General features: G+C 41.0%; 2 protein-coding genes across 2 annotated transcripts; one reads left to right on the top strand and one right to left on the bottom strand.

Moving 5' to 3' along the window:
* The first annotated feature begins 572 nt into the window (after positions 1-572).
* cdhr1a (cadherin-related family member 1a) lies at positions 573-15,225 on the top strand. Its single transcript, XM_085477624.1, has 17 exons — positions 573-792; positions 1,442-1,537; positions 1,964-2,109; positions 2,199-2,249; positions 2,343-2,432; positions 2,526-2,612; positions 3,241-3,357; positions 3,500-3,643; positions 4,515-4,593; positions 4,686-4,786; positions 5,156-5,359; positions 6,017-6,169; positions 6,273-6,437; positions 7,753-7,820; positions 12,626-12,854; positions 12,926-13,183; positions 14,335-15,225. The coding sequence occupies exons 1-17, from the start codon at positions 714-716 to the stop codon at positions 14,878-14,880; spliced, it is 2,613 nt and encodes an 870-aa protein (XP_085333750.1). The 5' UTR covers positions 573-713; the 3' UTR covers positions 14,881-15,225.
* Positions 15,226-21,154: 5,929 nt separating this feature from the next.
* On the bottom strand, positions 21,155-23,996 carry lrit2 (leucine-rich repeat, immunoglobulin-like and transmembrane domains 2). The gene is made up of 3 exons (XM_085476722.1): positions 23,887-23,996; positions 22,873-23,663; positions 21,155-21,969 (listed from the first exon to the last, which is right to left on the bottom strand). The coding sequence occupies exons 1-3, from the start codon at positions 23,994-23,996 to the stop codon at positions 21,155-21,157; spliced, it is 1,716 nt and encodes a 571-aa protein (XP_085332848.1).

Consider the following 23,996-nt stretch of genomic DNA (forward strand, 5'->3'; position numbering starts at 1 on the left):
TTAGTACTACATGTGATGTTTTTAGTTATAAAAGTTCAACATAAAAGCTACTTGCATAGGTAGTGAGGGTTTTTTATGTTACTGAAACATATGGTTGTAAAGTCTGCATGGCAGATGGTACCCTTGTCCAATATAAACAAATCACTGACTACAGTTACAGTATAGAATTTACATCAAACATAGTTGGTCACAATATTTTATGTAAAATGGTCATTATATTTAGTACGGGGTGGTTACATAGCTGAGACTGCGGTCATTCAGAGCAGATCATAAATCAAAGCTTTAAAACTAAAAAACAAAATTAACATCCTGATCGTTATGTTTCACTGTGACCAGTGATTGTAAAAAGTGCGATAATAGCTTAACTTTTATGAATTATCATTTAGACAACATCAGAATAAAACAGATTTCTGTATATTTCTGGCTAGTAATAACACAATTTACATTAAAAGTTGAAAATGTGAAGAATATAGCTGTACATCTACTGCAAAGTTGTAGATGTACAGCTTTTGCAGACAGAGTCATCTCCTTTGGCCTTTTGGTTGCTAAGGCCCAGTTGGAGACTACGGGGGCCCTGAATCAGCTCTTAAGATGTGTCATTGGATTAGTATGTGAGCATCTGCGTTTAGCCTTCTCCAGTTGCCAGAGAACACCTTGAGAAGTGTAGCTCATGTAGAGGTCTCTTGACGAAGCCGTCTTCATGGTGCGATTTCATGACTTTATTCTTTAGGATGAAGCATGTAAGGATACCACATTTGCTACTACTGTTTGTGTTTGTGCATGCCTGCTTTGGTAAGTTTACCTTATTGTTTGTCTGTTTACTGTTTACTAATCCTGATGCGATCAGATTGTGAATGATATTCAGACTCTGGGCTATTTTATGTATTAATTTTGTAATTCTGTCACTGTTATAAAGAACCTCCGCTCAGTTTTCAGTTTATTTATGTCCTGGGTTTTCCAAATGGAAATATAAGTATTTTTTTAAGATACACAAAATTATTTGCTTGTTTTATGAAATGAGTTTTAAAGCTGATATGCAATAGTAGGTTAAAACTGTTTTAAATAACGGGAATCGTATTACAGGTAAAAGCAGCAGAGATCGCAGGTCTATGTATAGAAAGAGTATTTTAGGAGGTTGATGTAATGCACCTTTAATCCCAGACAAAGTGCAAAGAAAGAGGAGGTTGTGTATACAGTTTACATAGCATTTCTTCTGCCATTTTAGCATCTGTAGAGACAGAACCAGTTAAAATTACAAATTCATATCAGTAGTGTGTGTACAAAACACTCAGTAGACTGATTCAGTCATAGATTAAGGTTGTGCTTTATTGCCTCCACTCACCGATAGTTCAGGGAGCACAATTTCTTCTTTCAAAGATTATGCCAAATAAACCTGTGACATTTAAATATTCTTTTCTCTGATTTATGTGTCTGCCGGCAGCACAAGCAGATTTTGCTCCATATTTCTACGACAATGGACCCTACAGTTACAATGGAAACCTGGCCTTGTTCAGCCTCTCAGAGGACACTGCTGTTGGTGAGATTGACCTCTGTACTGGGGAACATTTAGTGTGAACAGCTAATAGGACTGTAGAACAACCAATCATCAAAATGGTGTGTTGTGGTGGCCAATATGTGAGAGTCCAGGATGTTAAGTAGTCTTTGATAGATGAACAGATGTTGTGTGGCGTGTATGCACTCACACTAACATGCTCATCTGCTGCTGCCACCTGTTGATGTCAGGGACAGTTTGCTGGCTGCGAATGCAGTGCAGCTGTCCCTCTACACCTTGCATCAGTCTGGATACTCCAAATGGTACTTAGTGTTTCAGCCTGGTTTGTTCCACAGCAGTTGTTACCAAAAGAAACGTACACCTCATAGTAAATGGTTAGAAACTGTGTACCTTTCCACAATTTGTTTCTGTGAGGGGATATTTACTCTTAATAATGATATCTCTCTATAGGTACACAAATTTATCGTCTTAATGGCACAGATCCTGAAGGCCAAGAGGTGAGGTACGGCCTTTCCTTTGATCCAGGGTCCAAAGAGTACTTCAGCGTCGACTCCAAATCTGGAAACATTACATTAGTAGAAAAGCTGGACAGAGAGGTAAACTTTACAAAGATGTACAGATCGACAATTCAGTGTTTTTATAACAACTTGGTTGCTGTATTAACCTACTACTATTATTTACTTAGAAACAAGACTCTATTGATGTTCTTGTCAGCATCACTGATGGGCAAAGCAAGGTATCAACTTTTAGCTCCTTTTAAAAAAAAAGTCAAAATACTAAACTTCAACATGCTTTGTGGTTTTATCCTACTGTCGGTTCTTGCTTTTAGGTTGTGGAAAGAGTGACAATATTTGTAATGGATGCAAATGATGAAAAGCCTGAATTCCAAAACATGCCTGCGATCATTGATGTACTGGAAGTAAGTTAAGCCGAGACAACAGTATCTGTTTCTCCAAGTGAAAAAGGTCTTGTTAAGCTCTAAATGTTACCTTTTCTTTTTTGTACATTGTAGACAACAGAGTCTGGAATCAGTATCTACAAAGTTGAGGCAGTGGACAGAGACACAGGCTCAGGGGGCTCGGTCACCTACTACCTACAGGTATCACTTTGCAGTGGGAAAATATTGCCCACTCACACGCCCTTCCTTACACAACCCCAAAGGGATTTGTGTCACCTCCCGGGGCTCTTTTACTTGTTAGGTAAAATTGTAAACCGCTAAGTTTTTTCAATAATCTGCTTTCAACACTGATGACGTATAGTTGTACTAAGCAGGGGTTACATATATTTTCCTGTGTTACTGTGTATTTGTGCCTGAATATGTTGGTGTAGTTATGAAGATGGGGATTAAATGGCAGTTACATTTGTGTCGGCGAGGGGTGGCTCAGCGACACAATGTTAGTTTGCACTTTGGACTATTAAGAACAAAGAACAGCTGGCTTGGAAGTAGGAGACAGGCAGTCCACATCTGGACACAACAGCTTTCACCTGCCTGCTATGTCCTTGAGCATATGGGTACTTTACATCCAGATGGGCAAAGACTGGATATTGGAATTGGCTTATTTCAAGGAGCTTTTGTATGGTTTTATTCTGCCACCTGACCACTTTTCATGTGAGTGTTTGTTAAAGGGTTTTAAGAGTGCCAGTGACAGGCTTTTGCTCATGTAACCCCTTATTTGTGTTTCTGCGTGTGCTTTTAAAATCATGCATTTGTTCCATTTTCTTTGCAGAGTGCTCAGTCCACTCTGTTTGCCATCGACAGACACAGTGGAGTCCTTCGTGTCAAATCTGGAGAAATGCTGGACTATGAGAAAGCAAAGACACACTTTGTCATTGTTATTGCAAAGGTGCTTGGTGTATTATACTCAAAGATGAACATAAAATCATGAAACATGATTATAGCAGAGGAACATGTAAATTAGCAATTTCTTGATCTAGGAGACTTACATTTAAAAATGCAGATTTAAACTGTTATTACTTTTGTTCTAGGATGGTGGTGGTAGCTTTAATGGGAAGGAGCAGTTTATGTCCTCCTCTGCTACCCTGACAATTAATGTGATTGATGCTCAAGACACTCTGCCATCTTTCATTGGGACTCCCTACTTTGGCTATGTTTACGAAATCTCAGTGCCAGTGAGTATGAAAACGCTCCCCCGGTGATTTTATGCACTGATTTTAGTCTAGAGTTGAAATACGTGGCAGTTATGGTAAATGGTAAATGGCCTGCATTTGTATAGCGCTTTTCTAGTCCATAGGACCCCAAAGCGCTTTACACTACATTCAGTCATTCACCCATTCACACACACATTCACACACTGGCGATGACAAGCTACATTGTAGCCACAGCTGCCCTGGGACGCACTGACAGAAGCGAGGCTGCCGGACACAGGCGCCACCAGGCCCTCTGACCACCACCAGTAGGCAAACATGGGGTTAGTATCTTGCCCAAGGATATTTGGCATGCAGCCAGGAGGCAGCCTGGGATTGAACCACCGACCTTCTGATTAGTGGCTGACCTGCTCTGCCACCTGAGCTACAGCCACCCCACAGTTAGCACAATGGCTACATTTTTGCCATTTTCTTTTTCGTTTAGGACAACTTAGTTACACTGCTGTCATAAAGCGGCATCATGTGGAATGATTAGGTTTTATATTGGCAGTATAAATAATAACTAACAAAAGAGCCCAAAACCCAAGGCACATCACATCACATAGCTTTAATTACTGGCATTTCACTGCTTTATCACTATTGCAAAATGTCACAGCAGTAGCTCATCACAGCAAGTTTACACAGTCTGACTTTCATCCAAATGAGAATAATTAGGAGTGTGACATTTAAATGAGCCTTTGAAAACAGAGAGAAGGTTAGATTTTGGCGATTTGTTGTGACTAACTGCACCAGACACATGGTGGTTCAAAAAGAGGCTTTTGAAGATCTATTTTTTATAGATGCATGCCACCACCAATTTATTAAATGCAAAATCTTTCTACTTTACTCTCTCTAGGGATCTGAAATATTCACTGTTGAGGCCCGAGATGGTGATGTGGGGAACCCAAATCCAGTCCGTTATTCATTCGATGATGGTGAGCCATTTTGTCAAAGGAAGCTACAATCATCTTAAAATGAAGGGAGAAATATTTATATAAAGGTTCATCCATCTAATATTTTTCACCAGGTGATGACGGTGTTTTTAGTATCAATAAAACAAGCGGTTGCATCACCCTGTTGACTCTCCCCATTTATCTGAAGAGAGAAATCTTCAACATTAAAGTCAGGGTAAGTTGCTGTTCAGTCACCAACTCTGTTTTGCATACATTCTCTCCTATATTATTTTAATATAATAACTGCTTTATAAATCAAAGCCTGATCTTCTCAGACAGCTATTTTCTAAAGACTTGCATGTAAACAAACACTTTGGGATTTTTTTGTACTTCTGATTTTATTTACAAGTGCTTGTGTCCACACAAAAATGTTTATAGACCTAATCAAAGTGCATTGATTAGCTGAACAGTGGCTCAATGAATCTACAAGGAAAATTAGGGGGAAAAACACGATAGTAAAATTGGTAGATAAAATACCCAATCGGCCCATGTCTCTGATTCTAAGAGTGATAAATATACCTTGACTTTTACTCCATCTGTTCAGGCTTCAGAAGTAAGTCCCGAAGGCAGACTCATGGACTATGAGGTCACCACAGTGGTGATCCGTGTTGTGGACCTAAATAACAATCCGCCTACTTTCTACGGAGAGAACGGCCCACAGAGCACGTTTGAGTTGACCATGTATGAGCATCCACCCGAGGGAGAGATCCTCCGGGGGCTGAAAATCACCGTCAATGACTCTGATCAGGTGAACACCTTTGTTGTCTTATTTTCTCTACACTGACTATGACAAGCTTCAAGTTTTCCTTTTTTGCAGGTATTTTTCAACACTCGTACCACTCATGGTTGTCTTTCAAAGGTGCCTTAGCCAGCCAAGAGTAACAATGACTGGTTTTTATGTAATAGCATTTGTTTTCTGTAATAATTATAATGTTATCTAATGAGTAACTGGTTTAGTCAACATCAATCATAGCATCATAGCACAGCATAGTGTTCAGGACAGAGTCTGTGTTTCTGTCCTCATAATGACTTTAATCCTGCCATTATCACAGTCAATCCTTCTAAAATTGCATGAGTTTGAAAGGAATCCAACACAATTAAAAGGTGCTTTCTGTGCCATTTGCCAGCTTACGCAAGTGTCTTTGTGTTTTCAGCTCTGTGTACTTTACGAGCCATATGACTGATTTTCACTAAATATATTTTCTGATAATAATGTTGCAGCGTCAGACAGTATCTTTCTGTGTGAGCCAGAATATTATTGCTGCTACTCATCACTTTTATAAGAGACTTTACTACATGCCTGCTTTTTTTTAGCTCTGAAAATAATGCAGATTATTATGTATTACAGATCTATGCATATGAAGCATAGATCTGATATGATAATTATGTGTTTTTGCTTTTGCAGGGTGCAAATGCTAAATTCAACCTGAGACTGATTGGACCAGGAAGAATGCTGCGAGTTGTCCCTCAGACTGTACTCAATGAGGCCCAAGTCACAATCTTAGTAGAAGACTCTGCTGCCATGGACTATGAGAAATACCACTTTCTAACATACAAGGTAAATTATTTACACTAGCATGCCAAAATATACATGCACTACAGTAGATTAAAATTAGGTTTGAAAAATGCATGTATATTTCTAATATTTTTTTCTTCCTCAGCTCCTTGCGGTTGAGATCGACACACACGAGAAATTCAGCGCTACAGCGGACATCGTCATTCATCTCCTGGACACCAATGACAACGCTCCCAAATTCTCTTCAGATTACTACATTGCCAGAATTCCAGAAAATTCACCCGGTGGCTCCAATGTGGTCACAGTCACGGTGAGCCAGTCTCTTCATCCTGTCTAAAAATACATGCCATCACCAATGTACGTCACTCAGAGCTAAAGAGGAATGCTGATTTTAACAAAATGCCCAACAGGGCTATTAATCCCCTAAATGTAGACTTTTTGAGCGGGGAGGGTTGGGATAATATGTGAAAACATGTAGATAAAAGCTAGGCGACGTAAGCTGCCAGATGGCTATCACTTTCATTTTGTTGTGTAACACCAAATTCACAGACATGTTTTTTTTCTCTGATGCTTAGCAGCACATGCCTCTACAGCATCAAAATATGTACTGAAGTAAAAGGAACACTTAAGGACATGACGATTTGATTGATACTTGGCTCACATCGTCTTTTGCCCTTGTCTGTTCCTGTCAGCCCCACAGGGGCTCAAAGCAACAGGGAGGCTCATTATTAAATCCTGACCTTGCGTGAACACCACAGGGGTTTGTTGCCTTGATCCCAGGCAATTTCAATCAGATAGAAGAGCAGCCAACAACTGACCTTGGACGCATAGAGACAGTGAACAGGCATCCCAGCAGCTACAGACACAAAGATTAGCCGATGATGATGATGATGTTCCTATGACATCAAAAATCTGTCTTTTTATAGCTGACCCCTGAAACATCATGTTCCAGTTGAGCACATTTTCATTCAGTTTACTGAGTCCATGCTGGCAGACAACACGAAAGTGCAGATTTTTCTTCATTCATGACGAAAACAGATGCAAACTAAAAAGAAAGAGGAAAGAGAAAAGGCAAGTCAACACAGTACTGGTCATTGGCTGTGCTTGAATGACAGTTTAGTGTAGGATAGGTGCTGCAACATATTAAACTCACTGCTGTAAAACTTGCGTTGAACTCAGGTGTTTAATCTACAGCCAAACATGACATTTTATTCTCTATGATCTATCATAGCTCTGTCATTCACTTACACGGCACTATATGGATGAGACAGGGTGCTAAATGTCTATTAGGTTGTGCATTAAATATTGATAATTGCATGGACCCTCCTTCTCGCCTGTGGTTGCTCGGATAGATGGATGGATGGATATTTGTATCTAATGACATATTAAAAATAATACTGTTACAATACTAGAGTAGTTAAATAATTATTAAATAATTACAAATAATTAATGAAAGTATAATTACTCAGTGCATAAACATATTACACTAACATGAATCTGTGTGAACGTGAATTTTGTTTTTGTTTTTCCCATGTGAATATGATGGCTTTTGCTGATTTTGTCTTTACTTTATGTTCAAAATAAAGATTTTATTGACTGATTGATTCATTGATACCTGTCTACAGGCATTTGACCCAGACTCAGGACCTTGGGGTGAAGTTAAGTACTCTATCTATGGATCAGGGGCTGAGCTGTAAGTGCAATAAATGAGCTTTATGTTTTGCCAGTTGGACACAGTAAAAATGAGTCCTTTTAAATGCTGTTGTTCCATTCACATATTCAGATGTAACATCTCTGCAACATCTCCACAAGACCTCCACATATTCACATGCATTGGTGTAGAAAAAGCATTAATTTGATTTTAGAATATATCTTTTAAATGTTCAGAGAATAACTAAATAACTTTGTCGCCTTCACTGTGTCTATTCATCAGTCTTTGGATAGTGATCACAGAAGAATATTTTTAATGTTTATAGTACAAAGAAAAAAGAATATATTTTACTATACTATAGTAAAATATAGTAATCAATACCTGACATGTGGGTTTTTTTCCAGTAGTGAAACCAAATTTTATAGAATAAACATTATATCTAATGTACAACTGTGTCAAGAAGCTCAAATAAAGTATATCTCTTCAAATAATGCACTACACTGTAAGCATACACTGTAGCAAAAACACATCTGCCTGAAAGCTGGACAGATATGTAAGAGCACACTAGTTTTTCATATCACGACTTGATTCTTTTTATTTCCCCTAAGCACCGTAGCCCAGAGGATTTACTAGTGTTTTTCACTTTTTATTAGTTTCCCAGCAGAAATCCATTCTCCAGATCCAAGACTACACAGTTCTTTCTGATATTACAGAGTACTGTATATCCACAGCGTGCATTTACTCACACTTAAAATGCAGACACATCTTGCCATTGGGATCCTTTATTTTTTGGGTTTATATTTATGTTCACTGTCTGTTCAGCTGCAACACAAACCCACAGGCACATGCTGGTAGGAATGAGGTTACCATCTACTTTGGTTGTTCAAATGCAAGGGGAAAGTATTTTTACACCCCTCTGTAGCAATAAATTAGAAGAGATATGTGATGTCACATCAAGGCATCAAGGACAAGGATTTCCAAAATAAGCAGAGGAGAGAGATTTAGCTTAGTGCGTGCTTGTTTAGTCAAACTGATTTTGAAACTGTGTCACCTCAGATTATTCTCGAAATTGCTGCTTTGATTTTAAAATGGTTATGAAGCAATGCATGACCACATGCTTGGGCTCTGCATCTGAAAGAATAAAGCAGTTCATATTGCAGACTTTACACTGTTTTACACTTTGTGGTTGAGCGCTTAAGTGTACACAAGAGTAGACAGTCCTTTTGCCTGCCCGCCCTCGGTCTGCGATAATCCTTTAATGGGATTGGAGGAGAAAATAGACTGCTCTTTGCTTCTGACTAACTTGTGCTGGAACCTTGTAGGACAGCTAAACAAGTCAGTTTGTGAAACAATCTGTATCTTTTACTGTATCTTATCTCTCCAGCATCGCATAATTAAAGAAAATCTGGCACTATAGGTTGAAGTTTAGTAATATGAGGTCTCCATAACAGCATCCTGCTTGTTTGTTTCCCCCAAAAAGTATTCTTCTTATTTCAATTTCATATTTTTCCCCTGGTTGTCCTCACCTCATCAGGAGTGGTTCTGTGCTCCATCAGTTGAGCCTACCCCGAGAGTTTGAGAACCAGAGTTTGATCTCGCTCACTAACACCTCTGAAGTCACCTTTCAAACTTGTTTTATCTTGTCCGTTCAATTTAATGAAAATTTTTGGCTTTACGAGAAGTTAGGGCAACCTTTCAGTGAGACAAGACTCCGAAAAGCATCTGCACGACTTCAACTAGTTCCAGTCTTTATACAACGTTAAGCTAGCCATGCTAAGACTTGCTGTTGCTGCATACTCTATACTCCATCCATCCTCATCCGCTTTGTCCGGGGCCGGGTCGTGGGGGCAGCAGCCTAAGCAAAGAGGCCCAGACCTCCCTCTCCCCAGCCACCTCCTCCAGCTTATCCGGGGGAATACCAAGGCGTTCCCAGGCCAGCCGAGAGATATAATCTCTCCAGCGTGTCCTGGGTCTGCCCCGGGGCCTCCTCCCGGTGGGACATGCCTGGAACACCTCACCCAGGAGGCGCCCAGGGGGCATCCTTGTCAGATGCCCGAACCACCTCAGCTGGCTCCTTTCGATGTGGAGCAGCAGCTGCTCTACTCTGAGCCCCTACCGGATGGCCGAACTTCTCACCCTATCTCTAAGGGAGAGGCCAGCCACCCTTCGGAGGAAGCTCATTTCTCCCGCTTGTATCCGCGATCTCGTTCTTTCGGTCACTACCCACAGCTCGTGGCCATAGGTGAGGGTAGGGACGTAGATCGACCGGTAAATTGAGAGCTTCGCTTTTACACTCAGCTCCCTCTTCACCACGACGGACCGGTGCAGCGTCCGCATTACTGCAGCTGCAGCCCCAATCCGTCTGTCGATCTCCGGCTCCCTTCTCCCATCACTCGCGAACAAGACCCCGAGATACTTGAACTCCTCCACTTGGGGCAGGAACTCATCCCCGACCCGGAGCGGGCACTCCACCCTTTTCCGGCTGAGAACCATGGCCTCAGATTTGGAGGTGCTGATCCTCATTCCTGCTGCTTCACACTCGGCTGCGAACCGTTCCAGTGCGAGCTGGAGGCCCTCACCCGATGAAGCCAACAGAACCACATCATCTGCAAAAATCAGAGATGAGATTCTGAGGCCACCAAAGCGAAAGCCCTCCGCCACTTGGCTGTGCCTAGAAATCCTGTCCATAAAAATTATGAACAGAACCTGAGACAAAGGGCAGCCCTGGCGGAGCCCATCACCCACCGGGAACGAGTCCGACTTATTGCCGGCAATGCGAACCAAGCTCTTGCAACAGTTGTATAGGGATCGAATGGCCCGTAGCAATGGGCCAGACACCCCATATTCCCGCAACACCTCCCACAGGACACCCCGAGGGACACGGTCGAATGCCTTCTCCAAGTCCACAAAACACATGTAGACTGGTTGGGCAAACCCCCATGCACCCTCAAGTATCCTGGAGAGGATAAAGAGCTGGTCCAGTGTTCCACGACCAGGACGAAAACCGCATTGTTCCTCCTGTATCCGAGGTTCGACTAACGGACGAACTCTCCTTTCCAGCACCCTGGCATAGACTTTCCCAGGGAGGCTGAGGAGTGTGATCCCCTGTAGTTGGAACACACCCTCCGGTCCCCTTTCTTAAAGATGGGGACCACCACCCCGGTCTGCCAGTCCACAGGTACTGCCCCTGATCTCCACGCAACATTGCAGAGGCGTGTCAACCAGGACAGCCCTACAACGTCCAGAGCCTTCAGGAACTCGGGGCGGACCTCATCAACACCAGGGGCTCTGCCACCAAGGAGTTGTTTAACTGCCTCAGTGACCTCGCCCCCGGAAATTGGCGGGTCATTCCCCTCATCCCCAGACTCTGCTTCCTCCTCGGAAGACGTGTCAGTGGGATTAAGGAGGTCCTCGAAGTATTCCTTCCACCGCCTGACAATTTTCTCAGTCGACGTCAGCAGCGCTCCGCCAGCACTATACACAGTGCAGGTAGAGCACCGCTTTCCCCTCCTGAGACGTCTGACGGTTTGCCAGAATCTCTTCGAGGCAGTCCGAAAGTCTTTTTCCATGGCCTCTCCGAACTCCTCCCACACCCGAGTTTTTGCTTCAGCCACTGCCCGAGCCGCATTCCGCTTGGCCTGTCGATACCTGTCGGCTGCCTCCGGAGTCCCACAGGCTAACCAAGCCCGATAGGACTCCTTCTTCAGCCTAGTGGCTCCCTTCACCTCTGGTGTCCACCATTTGGTTCGGGGATTACCACCATGGCAGGCACCAACCACCTTGCGGCCGCAGCTCAATGCAGCAGCTTCGGCAATGGAGACGCTGAACATGGTCCATTCGGACTCAATGTCCCCAGTCTCCCTCGGAATGCTGTTGAAGCTCTGCCGGAGGTGTGCGTTGAAGATCTCGCGGACTGGGGCTTCTGCTAGACGTTCCCAGCACACCCTCACTACGCGTTTAGGTGCACCAGGTCTGTCCAGCGTCTTCCCCCGCCACCTGATCCAACTCACCACCAGGTGGTGATCAGTTGACAGCTCAGCCCCTCTCTTTACCCGAGTGTCCAGAACATATGGTCGCAGGTCTGCTGATACGATTACAAAATCGATCATCGACCTACGGCCTAGAGCATACCCACGTGAGCATTGAAGTCTCCCAGCAGGACAACAGAGTCTCCAGGTGGAGCACCCTCCAGCACCCCCCCCCCCCCCCCCCCCCAGGGACTCTAAGAAGGCTGGGTACTCTGAACTGCCACTCGGCGCATAAGCGCAGATGACAGTCAGGACCCGTTCCCCGACCCTAAGGCGCAGGGAACAAACCCTCTCGTCCACCGGGAAAAACCCCAACGTACCGGCAGCAAGCCGAGGGGATATTAGGATACCCACCTAATATCCCCTACTCTATACTCTTAATCACAAAATCATTCCATTGAATAACAATCACTTCATAATGCACCAAATGTATGTGTTTATAAGGTCACAGGACCAGCTGACGAAAACAATCTGGCTTCTAGAAGTAATAAGATTGATTTTGTGTTAGCTCATTTAAAAATGAGGTAGGTTTTTTCTGGACCTAAATGACACTCTAAAGATTTGAGGTTGGGGTATTAGCAGCCTACATCACAATTATATTTCAAAGCTCCAAAACTCACAGTCTGTGTGACAAAATCAGTGCCAAGATTTAGCAAGAAGTGCAATCCAAGTGCTTAAAACAGATGACTAATTGTTTAGGGGGGAAAAGTATCATATAATCTACAATAACAAATACGTATAAAATGTTCATGGTGCATGGTGTCTTGATATTCATTGTCCAAAGAAGTCAGTTTACAGAAGACTCATCACTGTACACAGGTTCCTGATCAAACCTGACTCTGGGATCATCTACACACAGCCGTGGGCAAGCCTGGATGCTGAGGTCAGGTCCAAGTATAACTTCTATGTGAAGGCAGAGGACACAGAGGGGAAATACAACCTGGCTGAAGTCTTTGTGACTGTGTTGGACTTGAATGACCACTCTCCTGCTTTCTATGATAACTTCCTTGAGAAGACCATGGTGATTGGAGCTCCAGTGAAAATAGAGGTATGCAGCTCTCTTTAAACAAAATGAAACTTGGTAAAAGTGAATATTTTCAGTACCCTTACTGTCTGCAGGCTGTGGATGATGATGCAGAGGTCCCCAACAACGTTATCGAGTATGCCATCATGAAAGCTGAGCCAGAAAACAATATCTTTGACATTAACGCTGACACAGGCGAGATAATGCTGAAGTCCTACATCAAGTCAATGGCCATCATTCAGAACATCACCAAGAAGAGAGACTGCACCTGGTCGCTGGTGGTGCAGGCCCGTGACCGAGGCCATCCATCCCTCACCACCACCGCCGTCGTCAAGATTGACATCACTGAAGCTGTAAGTTGAAACAAAGCAAAAGACCAGCAATATGACAATGAAATCTATGTGAGGCCTTCACGATAAACCCACTAAGATACCAGTTTTTTATGCATCGACATTGTATAAATCATCCTGCACAGTTGCGATGTTAACAGCATGATATCAAACAGAAGATCCACAGTTTATTATTATTTTTATGCACATTCATCAAATTTGAAACACTATACAAAGTACTATACCATAATATTTTAATTTGAGAATGTATAGTGAAATACAAAACTGAATCTCACACAAATGCAATTGTCATGTTTACAGATCAAATCCAGATTTTTCTCATACTTCATGGGCCTAAGGAAACGTCCAGGGACAGTGTTTGGGATTTGTTTGACCATTGTCAGCTTTGCCATTTCACTGACAGTCTTCATTTCAACTGTTATGTACTGCAGCTCTTTGAAAAAGACACGTGTGCAACCTCAGGGCAAGATCAGAAAGATTATAAGGAGGCCTGTGCCATAAAGGAAGCTCGCCTTGAGCTCATCAACACAGCAATACTATTGTTATTAGTATGTGGTACCAAGAATTTGTAGCAATCCGTGTCCAGAGGATTTTATTTCAGAACAAGGCTGTGTCTGTAAAAGAGTACAGGAGCACAATATAAATGATCCTATACAATTTGTTTTACCTGTATTTCTGGTTTAATATGACGCTACGACCAAATTAAACAAATTATTTACGTTTGTGTTTGGGTCACACATAAATTCTCATTTTCAGAGAAATAGCCGGAGCCCAGTTCGTTGTATGTGTGCACATACTTGGTCAATAAAGCTGATTATGATTCTGATGCTGAATGGTCTCCGCTAGTTTCCCAGACAACCTCTCTGATCTTGTCTTGACAAAATATAAGAAGAGCAGAATACTAATTTAATAAAAAATTAGTGAAGCAGGCAACAAAATCAATCGTCCATCAAGGAAACTACATTTAATAAATAAGCGACTTTGTTTTTCTTTATGTCTGTGTAAATTATAATGGCACTAAAGACTTATTTAACACATCTTTTACCAAATGATGAACGCACAAAGTGCAACAAAACATACACAGGACATATTTTTGTGTGACAGAGTATGACTTCACTCCCATGGATGTGAATTCTCCCTGTGCTCTTTTACAGACTCAACTCAAAGGGGGGCCTTTGGGATCATTTTTAATGCAGAATAGAAACAAGCCTTTGCAAATCCTAGGTATGCTTGCTGGTATCATTAGTCTCATGATCATAGTGACAGTCCTCATCTCCACCGCAACATTCATGCGCAACAAAAAGTCCAACCGGATCCTGCCCAATCGCCGTGTGAAGAGAAGGCCGAAGACACAGCACACCTGGCTTTTTAAAAACCCCTTAAAGAGACCCGAAAGGAACGAACAGAAATTTAAGGTTAAAGAGGAAGAGCGGGAACCAGAGGTAATCGTGGAGAATGTCAACCACAACAACAATGCTGGCAGGATTTTGAGACAGTGGCCACCGCCACCGCCACCCTGTGCACCTCCACCAGCTTTTTGCCTCCCGGTGGAGAGGCAGTGGGTCATTCCCACAGTCTCAGCAACCGTGGCACCCAAACCTCTAAAGAAGGCAGTGGTGACCAGGCAGGACTCTGTGAGCAAAGCGCTGGTTTCAGAGCTCAAGATGAGGCTGGAGCAGAAGAGAAAGCCAGATCATTAACACTATTTAATCAAGGTTCTATTTTTACTCTCAGACCTGAGGCCATCTCAAGAACTTAGAAAGGACAGACAATCAGACAGAGTTTCGTTAAGTCCTGTGTGATGATAAAAAGCTCCAGAGCAGCCAGCAAATGAACCTGAAGGTGGGATTGTTCGGTAGACTGATGCTTTCATAACCTACATGAACAGTGCTTTGTGTGTGTGTGTGTGTGTGTGTGTGTGTGTGTGTGTGTGTGTGTGTGTGTGTGTGTGTGTGTGTGTGTGTGTGTGTGTGTGTGTTGAAATATACTGAAACAACAAAGAGCTTCACTCCTTGTAAATCAACAACACAATTTTTATTAAAACAGAAAAACATTCCTGGCATGTTTGTCATTATTCAAACCATGTTTTCAGTTCCCACCCTTTGGCTTTTGTATGACTCTGAAACAATTAGATCCCCCTTATTTATGTGGTGACACACCAAATTTAAAATTCCTGAACGCAAACCTGGTTTTGGAAATGAAGTCATTCAGAATTCAACAAATGAGACTGTTTGTTTAGGATCTATCCAAGCTCCTTACAAGAGATTTCATGACACTTGAACTCTATGACAAGATCAGCCCAGGTGAAGGAGACCAAGTGATCACATAAGAAGGGCCTTTAATCCGACTCTGCAGGTGTGCTGTACTGTTTGGATCACTGTTTTGTAGCAGCTGCCATATGTTTATTTTCTGGGTTCTTCTGTTTTCTATGTGGCAGATTTTGGGAATTTTCTACTAATAAAAGCACATTGTTTTTCCAAATAAAGGCAGTGTTAGTTAAATAAAGTAATAACACACGTAGCAACATTAAAGTTCTCCCTAAACTATATTATCAAATTATAAGCTGTATGTTATAGATACAGCTCTATTAACTTGTTAGTTTGCAAGATGAGATTACTTTATTTAGGTTACAATTATTTAGAGTTACTTTAGAGTAGAGTATTTCCCCTTCTTCACCAGCAAATTTAACTTTTCAATGAACTGTAAAATTTGAAAAGGCACTTATTGAAGTATTTATAAACGTGCTGATTTAACTGTTCAGGCATCCAGACTGCAACATAGTTAATGTGACATGTATCATCACTACCGGGTGTGCCTGTCCAAAGTAGCCTTGAAGGCACTGACACAAACTTAAACACAGCTTTGATGTCATTAATTTAAGACAAATGCCGTCTTAATGAGCTTGCAAACCGTACTCTACTGCCACTTTCTGGTAACAGTAGAAGCTGCTTAAACTACTGTCCCTGAGGTGAAACACAAAGAAGGTGTTTAAAAATACTTCAAAATGCTATTCTCAACTTTGCAAATGTTCATGTTGCAGCATTTGTTGTGATATTGCCATAGTTCGAGCACTAATAGTCTTGGAGCACGATGAAAATATGAACAACAGGAATTAAAATGAGATGCTTGAAGAAGGCCTTACACAACAATATTACACATGCGCTGTTTTTTTTTTTGTTTTTTTTTTATTAAACCAGATGTTCTGCAAATATGCAGAGGTGGCAAAAGCACAGACATCCTGTGCAGACACTAGTACAGACACTAGTGTTGAAAAATACTCCAGTAAAAGTTGAAGTACTGATTCAACTTCTATACTCAATTAAAAGTAAAAAAAAAAGTACTGCCTCAGAAATATACTCAAAGTTAGAAAGTAACTCCTAGACCTGTTTTTATGGAAAGCTAACTGGACCTCGTGCCTTATTCATGTAATAATTAAATTAAATTAGTAGATATGAATACAAACTTTATTTCAGTCTAAATATTAATTCTAATAAACATACTCTGCTTGAATCCGTTAAGCTGAACATGAGCAGGAAAAAAAAAGGAAAATAATAAAAAATAGCTCTATTTTCTGTTAATCACATGATGATCAAATGAACACAGTCAGGGTTTAAAGTGGGATTCAGCAGGTGGGGGAACCCTAAAATCAGCTGTAACGGCTCAGTATGAGGAAAAAGAATCACAACTCACAATAATTTCTGAGTGCTTCAGTAGATTTTCTCAATGTACAGGCTGTGATTAGCTGACCTGCTGCTCTTTGAGGATGTACACAACTGAATTCAACCAGATGTGAGCAGGTGTTTCATGAGTTGTCCTGGCTCATTTCCATCGTCTACACTGACAGTACACTGTTTATGCTGTCTTTATATTACACCCTATGCAGCTGGTATGCAGATAGAATTTGATGAATGAATCTAGGCATTATCAGCTAAAGTTCATATTAATCTCTAGTACTCTTTATGTAACTTAACTTGACCATGAGCACCACACTCACTGTGCACCAGTCACACACACTTTAAATCCATCACAGTACAGGAAACTAACCAGTTTATCCTGGACTAAACTGCAGACTATTTTCATGCAACCTTTAAGTAACACCGTCAGCCCACCTCATTTTATTTTGCATAATATAAAAATTAATAATGTCACACACAAACAGTTTGTATGTTTGCTGATGTTTGTTAAGCTGGTGGAAATGCTGCATTTGAAATTACCTGCCACGAAATATAACTCCCTTTATGGTCACTCTTCTTCTGTAGGGCTAGCTAGATGCTGAAGTACCGCTACCACAGCTTACCTGTGGACACCTGCAGTCGTTCCGACACCAAAACGCCCAGAAAACAAACAATTTTTTAAAAAAATCACTGACTCACTTTAACCCCAAACTGTGGCACACAGTTTTTTTTGCATCTTTCATCTCTTTTTACCCAGCATCTCCTGGTGATTAATACACAGGATTGCCTTTAATGTGTTACTGCTTAGGCTCAAATGAGTTTGATGTTTGAAGGCCCACAATGACATGAAATTATAAGTCCCCTCAAATGTTAAATCAAAAGTAACAAGTTAAAATGTTAGAAGTAGAAAGTGCAGATATTTGTTTAAAACGTAGGGCTGAAAGTAAAAACGTTTCCATTAAAAAACTACTCAGATAAATTCTACTTAAGTGCAGTAACAAAGTATTTGTACTCTGCAAATATGTAATATACTTTATTATGCTGATACAAGCCCTTTTGCTCTGCTCAGATTCAATGTCAATGTCAGCACTACTAATTATGAAGTTACACTAAACCAATCTCTGGGTATTTGTGTAGACATCAGGCAAACATGCACACTATTTCAGAGTTACATAAAACATGAAATTTGCAGATTACCCTCTCTAATCCAAAAAAACAACTTGTTCATCTTTGCACAATATTGCATAGTGGCCTAAAACGCAAAGTCCATCTGCCCTGATCTAGTTTGAACCGGCAAGATGTGTGTGACTGAAACTGAACATTTTGCAGCCTCACCTGACACATTTGACGTGCTTATGCCTCCAGTACGATGGAGACAAAACTATAATAAAAGAAAATCCACATACAAAAACGGTTTCACTTTTGTTGCAGGTCAGGACACTTAAAGTTTAAAGTTTTTTGAGGATCCAAACTCACATTTTTTCCCCCGTTTTTTTTCCAATGTTGCAAGCTGTTAATGCTCTGGAGTGAAATGGGGGAATATGAGGAAAAGCCCAAATGATCATGCATTATGACATGTAAGAGGCAGCCAGGATTACTGGGCTATTTGACAGAGGATTACAGAGTGGAAAGTTGCAAAGAGCATTGATGCTTTAGAGTGAAAGAAAGCATGAAAGGTTCAAAGCACCCACAATATGTTTGCAGCAACAAAAGTTTTAAAAGGTAAATAAAATGTGAGTTTTCCTTACTAAAAAGAAAAAAAGGCTTTTGTGTAGAGGGTTAACGTTTCTTTTATTTATGTTGCTACTGCGGAGGTCAGTAATAATAATGCACTGCTTTAGGCAACATTAGGGCAAGTGGGGAAAAAATAAGATAAAATCTTGTGCTGTTCTGTGCTGAAGTAGCTGAAATTGTGTGTTTATAGAATTCTACATTGCATTGTGTCATGGGCAGTGGAAAAGGATTACAACAAAAAGCAGCATCAATCCCCCACCCAAGAAAGAAAGCAGATGTATCTGTGCTCCAGAAAATGAGAGCTGCCAATCTCAGCCAGTCATTTAAAACCCTGATCTTAAGTGAATACATGCAAACCCCGTCAGAGATGAACTGATCTTCTTGCGTCACAGGGGACAACACATGGAGTTGGAGGAGAGGGTTTGTGTGATCTGATCATAAAGTGACAGCAGGAGGGGATATTGGAGAGGATGCCAGTGTTTGGGTATTATGTCAAATGAACAATGCCATTGGCCAAAGGATATCTGATGTGCCATCTGTGCGGGTTGGTCAGTGCAGATCATGTGTGATACATCGCTGCTGTGTTGCGTGTGTACACAGAAAAAAAACGGGAACTGTGACGTACATGTACAGTGACTGAGATAGGATTTAAAGAAATCAATGAATAAAACTAAACTGAATGCCTTTCAGCACATTATCCACAAAAAGGAAACTTCCTCTCTGCATAACCTAATCCTATGAATGAATTTCACTCAGATGCAATCAAGCGCAATTTTTGCAATTTGATCTTTAAGGCTATGCCTATCTTCAAATATGGAACACACAACTTAAATAATAAAACAATGAGATTCAAATAAACTTGTGTTTTCTGGTAGCCGCAAACTACATAAAACCAGACTCAAAGGTTTTCTCCCTACTTTGAGATTTTCCCCTTATAATCCTGCTTTAGCAGAGCTATAAAAAGGGCTAAACAGACACTGACAACAGACAGTATGTTTTAAAGCAAAATATATTTTCTGCTGGGTATTTGTAAGAATCTATAGTAACTGACACTAATTCTGCATATGTGCTTGCTTTATGTAAAACCTTTGTAGAATTTATAGAAAATGTAGTAAAACAACCACTTTAGTCTGCACACATGAAACATGTTGAGGTATATATGCACTACCACACAAAAAATGTAACTAGAACATTTTCTATTTACAAGGTGTGAGGTTTTTTCATATAATAACCATCTGTTTTTCTAATTAAAAATCCATCCTAACTTACACTTTTGACATGACAAGAAGAAAATGAGGTAAAATTAACACGCATGTAAATCCATAGAATAATGCTTAAGTGCTAACACATAATAGTTGATAAAGAAGCTAATATCCATCATTGGAGAAGCTGGAAAAAAGTCTTCTTTAGAAAGTCATTTGATATCGTTCTGATTGAAATCAATGGCAAAGGCTTTTTCTTTTCTGTTTCAAATATTTATAAAATGAATTATTACTGATAGTTAAAAATGCTGCATTGTGATAACAAGAGAGATGCATTATACTTCAGTCTGAAAAAAATCAACTTCAGCACAGCCTCTACCCTGGTGCAAATCCTTGACATAACGGCCATCGTTCACATCTTTGCAACAACCTCCTCGGCCTAGAACAGAGGAAGAGATGAGATTTAAAGCAAGGCAGAAAATATGATCATTCCCCTGAATATTGTAGTAATATAAGCCTAACAGCACTGGATCTTGAGCCACTCCTCATTTCTGCATGTTTTGCTAGGATAAAGGGAAAAAAGTGCAACAATTCTTTTAAAACGTGCCCAAATTTTTAGAATTATAGTATATAAGACAAAAACAGAGTTTGTAGAGTTCTAACAAGCTTTAAAGTCAATAAAAACCTATACTTTTCAACGCATCTTTAACTCTATGAGACAAGCTTTCTTGTAATTTAATTTAGCAGTCTTCTTTGGATGTTGGCTGCCTTTTGTTCTGTTCTCTGTTCTCTTCAAAAATTTGAGGTCTGGGCTCTAGATCTGCTGATCCATCGACTGATCGACTGAAGGGCCCAATGCCTCACTCAGGGCATGTGTCAGGTCTTTTCTTTTCTTTTAAAGCATATACTGCACAGCATGCCTAGACGTTTTCAACTAATAGCACTTTGAAACTCACCTTGTTGAAGCAAACATATTTTTTATGTCTATCCAACTGTGTTAGCTTTGGCTTTTTTCATAGACTAAAGAAATGGGGGGAAATGATCTGTTTTTGCAACAGGCTGTTCGAAACAAAGTGCCTAAAGATAGAATTTAAAATAGGTTTGTTACTAAGTTGTTTGTTATGTGTAGGCACAAGTGTCTTTATTATGTATGTCTGATTCAGGTCAGTGTTAGGTGGCTTAACACACACAAAAAAACATTGAAAAAACAAGCCAAATATCGAGAAATAACGGGTGGCTCAAGACTTTTTCACAGTATAGTAGAGCTAGTATTTCTATTATTTATTCCAAAAATAGAAAGTAAGACATTGTTCTATAACAATGTCACTGCCATGTTTTCTGTTGTTGTTTTAACTGAGGGTTTTTTAATATAGTTCAGCTGTGAGTCTGCTGTGGTCAGCTTTGGCCTTATTCAGTCTGTCCTCTGACCTCCTCCTCACCTTCCTGTCTTCACTGGAACCTTTATTAACCAGGCCCTCATCACTGGCGGCCTGCAGACTGTCGAAGGTACCCTGCCTCTCCCTTTCCATGCCTCCTGCTGAGCCTCTGTCTCTCCTTCGGTTCTTCCAGCTCTCCATTATACCATCCAAACAGGCCAACCTGGTGTCAGTGGTGCATGCATACATGCCTACAGGCACTGCCAGCACCATGGCTAAAACTATCACTACTATATGTATCAGCTTCTCCCTCTGTTCCATCTCAGTGATGTCACTTCCTGTTACAAAGATGATGCACTGTTCTGGGCGTGGTGCGTGATTCTTGAGGGTTACACAAATTTCATATTTAGTTGCAGGCATCAGGTCCGAGATGGAGTAAGAATTAATCCCAGGTCCAATGTAGATTATTTCTTTTTTATCAGCATCTGCACGACCAAAGTGGATCGTGAACCAGGTTTCAGTGGGACGTTCTAGGGCAGCGAACCACTCAATGGAGATACCCCGTATTGTTTGCTTGGCGATGCGGATGTCGATGTAGACATTTTCATCACCAGCCCGCGGTACAGCTGGGAGGAGTGAAGACTGGGAGCTTCCTGCAGAGCGCACCTCTAGAAAGATGCTGACGGAGGAGTTTCCAATGAAGTTGACAGCGATGCAAGTGTAGACACCATGATCAGCTGCATGGACAGAGGGGATCACCAGGAGGGATCTGATGGTGTCATCATCCACTCTTTCTTGAGATTCTGGGATGACATTAGGGCTGTTATTTTATGGGAACAACAAGCTTACAGAGTAAAATATTTTTAAAAATTAAAGAACATTAAATAAAATTAAATAAAAAGACTAAACAAAAGTGTCCTGCAACTGATCTTCCACAAACATACATAGAATTAAAGAGTCCTGTACTTTATTAGACAGTCATAGATACACATTGTCTGTTTTTTGTTTTAAACAGTTAAACAGTAAAATAACAACTAATGTTCATTATATATTGTGCAAACCTAAGCTGAAGTGATCATTACCCTGATAGGAGCTAAAAAGTTCAATTTACTGTAACCTGCACTATATTTCCATCTATAACAAATCCCAAGAATTTTGCAACTTGAACAATTTTGTTGTTCTCAAGTCAAAATAGAGGATGGTTTGTTTTGCTTCATCCACAAAATCGAAGGTTTAAAATAATAATTATTCTCCTGTGATCTCACATTGTAGACTGTAGTTATTATACTTGCATGGCTCAATATTGTTATAATGTTTGAGAATATTTCTTATGAGCTAAGACAGATGAATGTCAGCAGCAGAAATAGTGGTGGAATAGCAATGGGGGCAGTAGTGTGATTATTATGAGTTTGCATGTTGTTTGATTGATCTGCAGTAAGCACTCCTCTCAGCAAGTTAAGTCTAATGACATGCCGGTTTATTTAATTACAAGGTGGCCAAACAAGATGGACAGCAGTGTAGACTCTTAATCAACACTGACAGTGTTGTGCAGATTGGGAGATTGGTGGTGCTTACATCACCATGTGCATACATTGAGTTTTAATCCTCTTGATCTTAATAAAGGTTTGCTGCACCACCATTGAAATGTGTGTTTAAGTATCAGATGTGCAGTAGTTTATTACACACTATGGTCACCACACTCTTACCATGAAATCCTCTGATTATCTTCAGACCATATGTCCACCACACTGAAGGGTCAGGCCTTGCTTTGGCGATACATTGCAGGGTGACGTTGGCGCCCTGTGGCAGGCTGATGTTGGCTGATTGGGTGCTGACTTCGGGCTTCATGCATGCCTGTAGCTCTATCTCATGGAAGAACTTGCCCGCCCTAAAGTCCGGCCCTGAGCAAGTCAAGTAGGAGTTCATCAATATAATCGGAGGGCTCAGAGACCTTATGAACTCCACGAAGCCCTTTAGGCGACAATCGCAGAGCCAGGCATTGTCGTGGAGTGCCAGGACGACGTTTGGCCCAGATGTTGTCGCCTCCCGCTCCTCCATGTTCTGTAATTTTTGGTAGAGAGGCCAGTTTTGGAAGACCTCCTTCGATATCACCGTAAGACGATTGAAGGATAAGTCTAAGTAAGTCAGACCTGGCAAAAACCTTAACGCATGCTCCGGTAGGACGTCCAGCTGGTTGTGCTTCAGATCCAGGATCTTGAGAGCCGGCGTGTCCTCGAATGCTGTCCATGGTACTGAACGTAGCTTATTGCCTTGCAAACGGAGCTCGGTTAAGTTCCTCAAACCCTCCAGACCCTTTGAGTTTATCAGTGTGATTTCATTAAAGTTCAACCACAAGTTCTCCAATGTCAACGTTTTTGAGAAAGCCCCTCTGGGTATTTCAGTAAACTGAGACTTTTCAATTCGTATTTTTGTCAACTCATGTGGAAGGTCTTGTGGTATAGCCCCAAATGCTCTCTCCTCCATACATATTAATGACCTAAGATTAAAAGAAAGAGTTTATATGATGATGTTATTATTTATTGTAATATCTGACTGACTGCTAGGATCCGTCAAAAAACAAATGTTACCTTCTGGAGGCAAATAACTATATAACTATGTATTATAACTATATTCTGTATCACTGACTCGTATACACCCACAGACATATAAATAAAACAGAAATCGCCAGGAGGACTGAACTACTTGAAACCAGTTCTTACCTTCCATGTCGGTCTTCTACACAGCTGCACCCGCGTAAACACTGAGAAAAAGTTTCACAAGCCTGAATGTTTATTAAAGCTATAACAAGCAGGTAACAAATTATGTCCAT

Source organism: Copadichromis virginalis, linkage group LG13 (genome assembly GCF_057382275.1).
Source record: "Copadichromis virginalis isolate Kocher_CV1m ecotype Utaka linkage group LG13, C_Virginalis_male_GT1.1, whole genome shotgun sequence".
In the NCBI taxonomy this organism is placed as follows: domain Eukaryota; kingdom Metazoa; phylum Chordata; class Actinopteri; order Cichliformes; family Cichlidae; genus Copadichromis; species Copadichromis virginalis.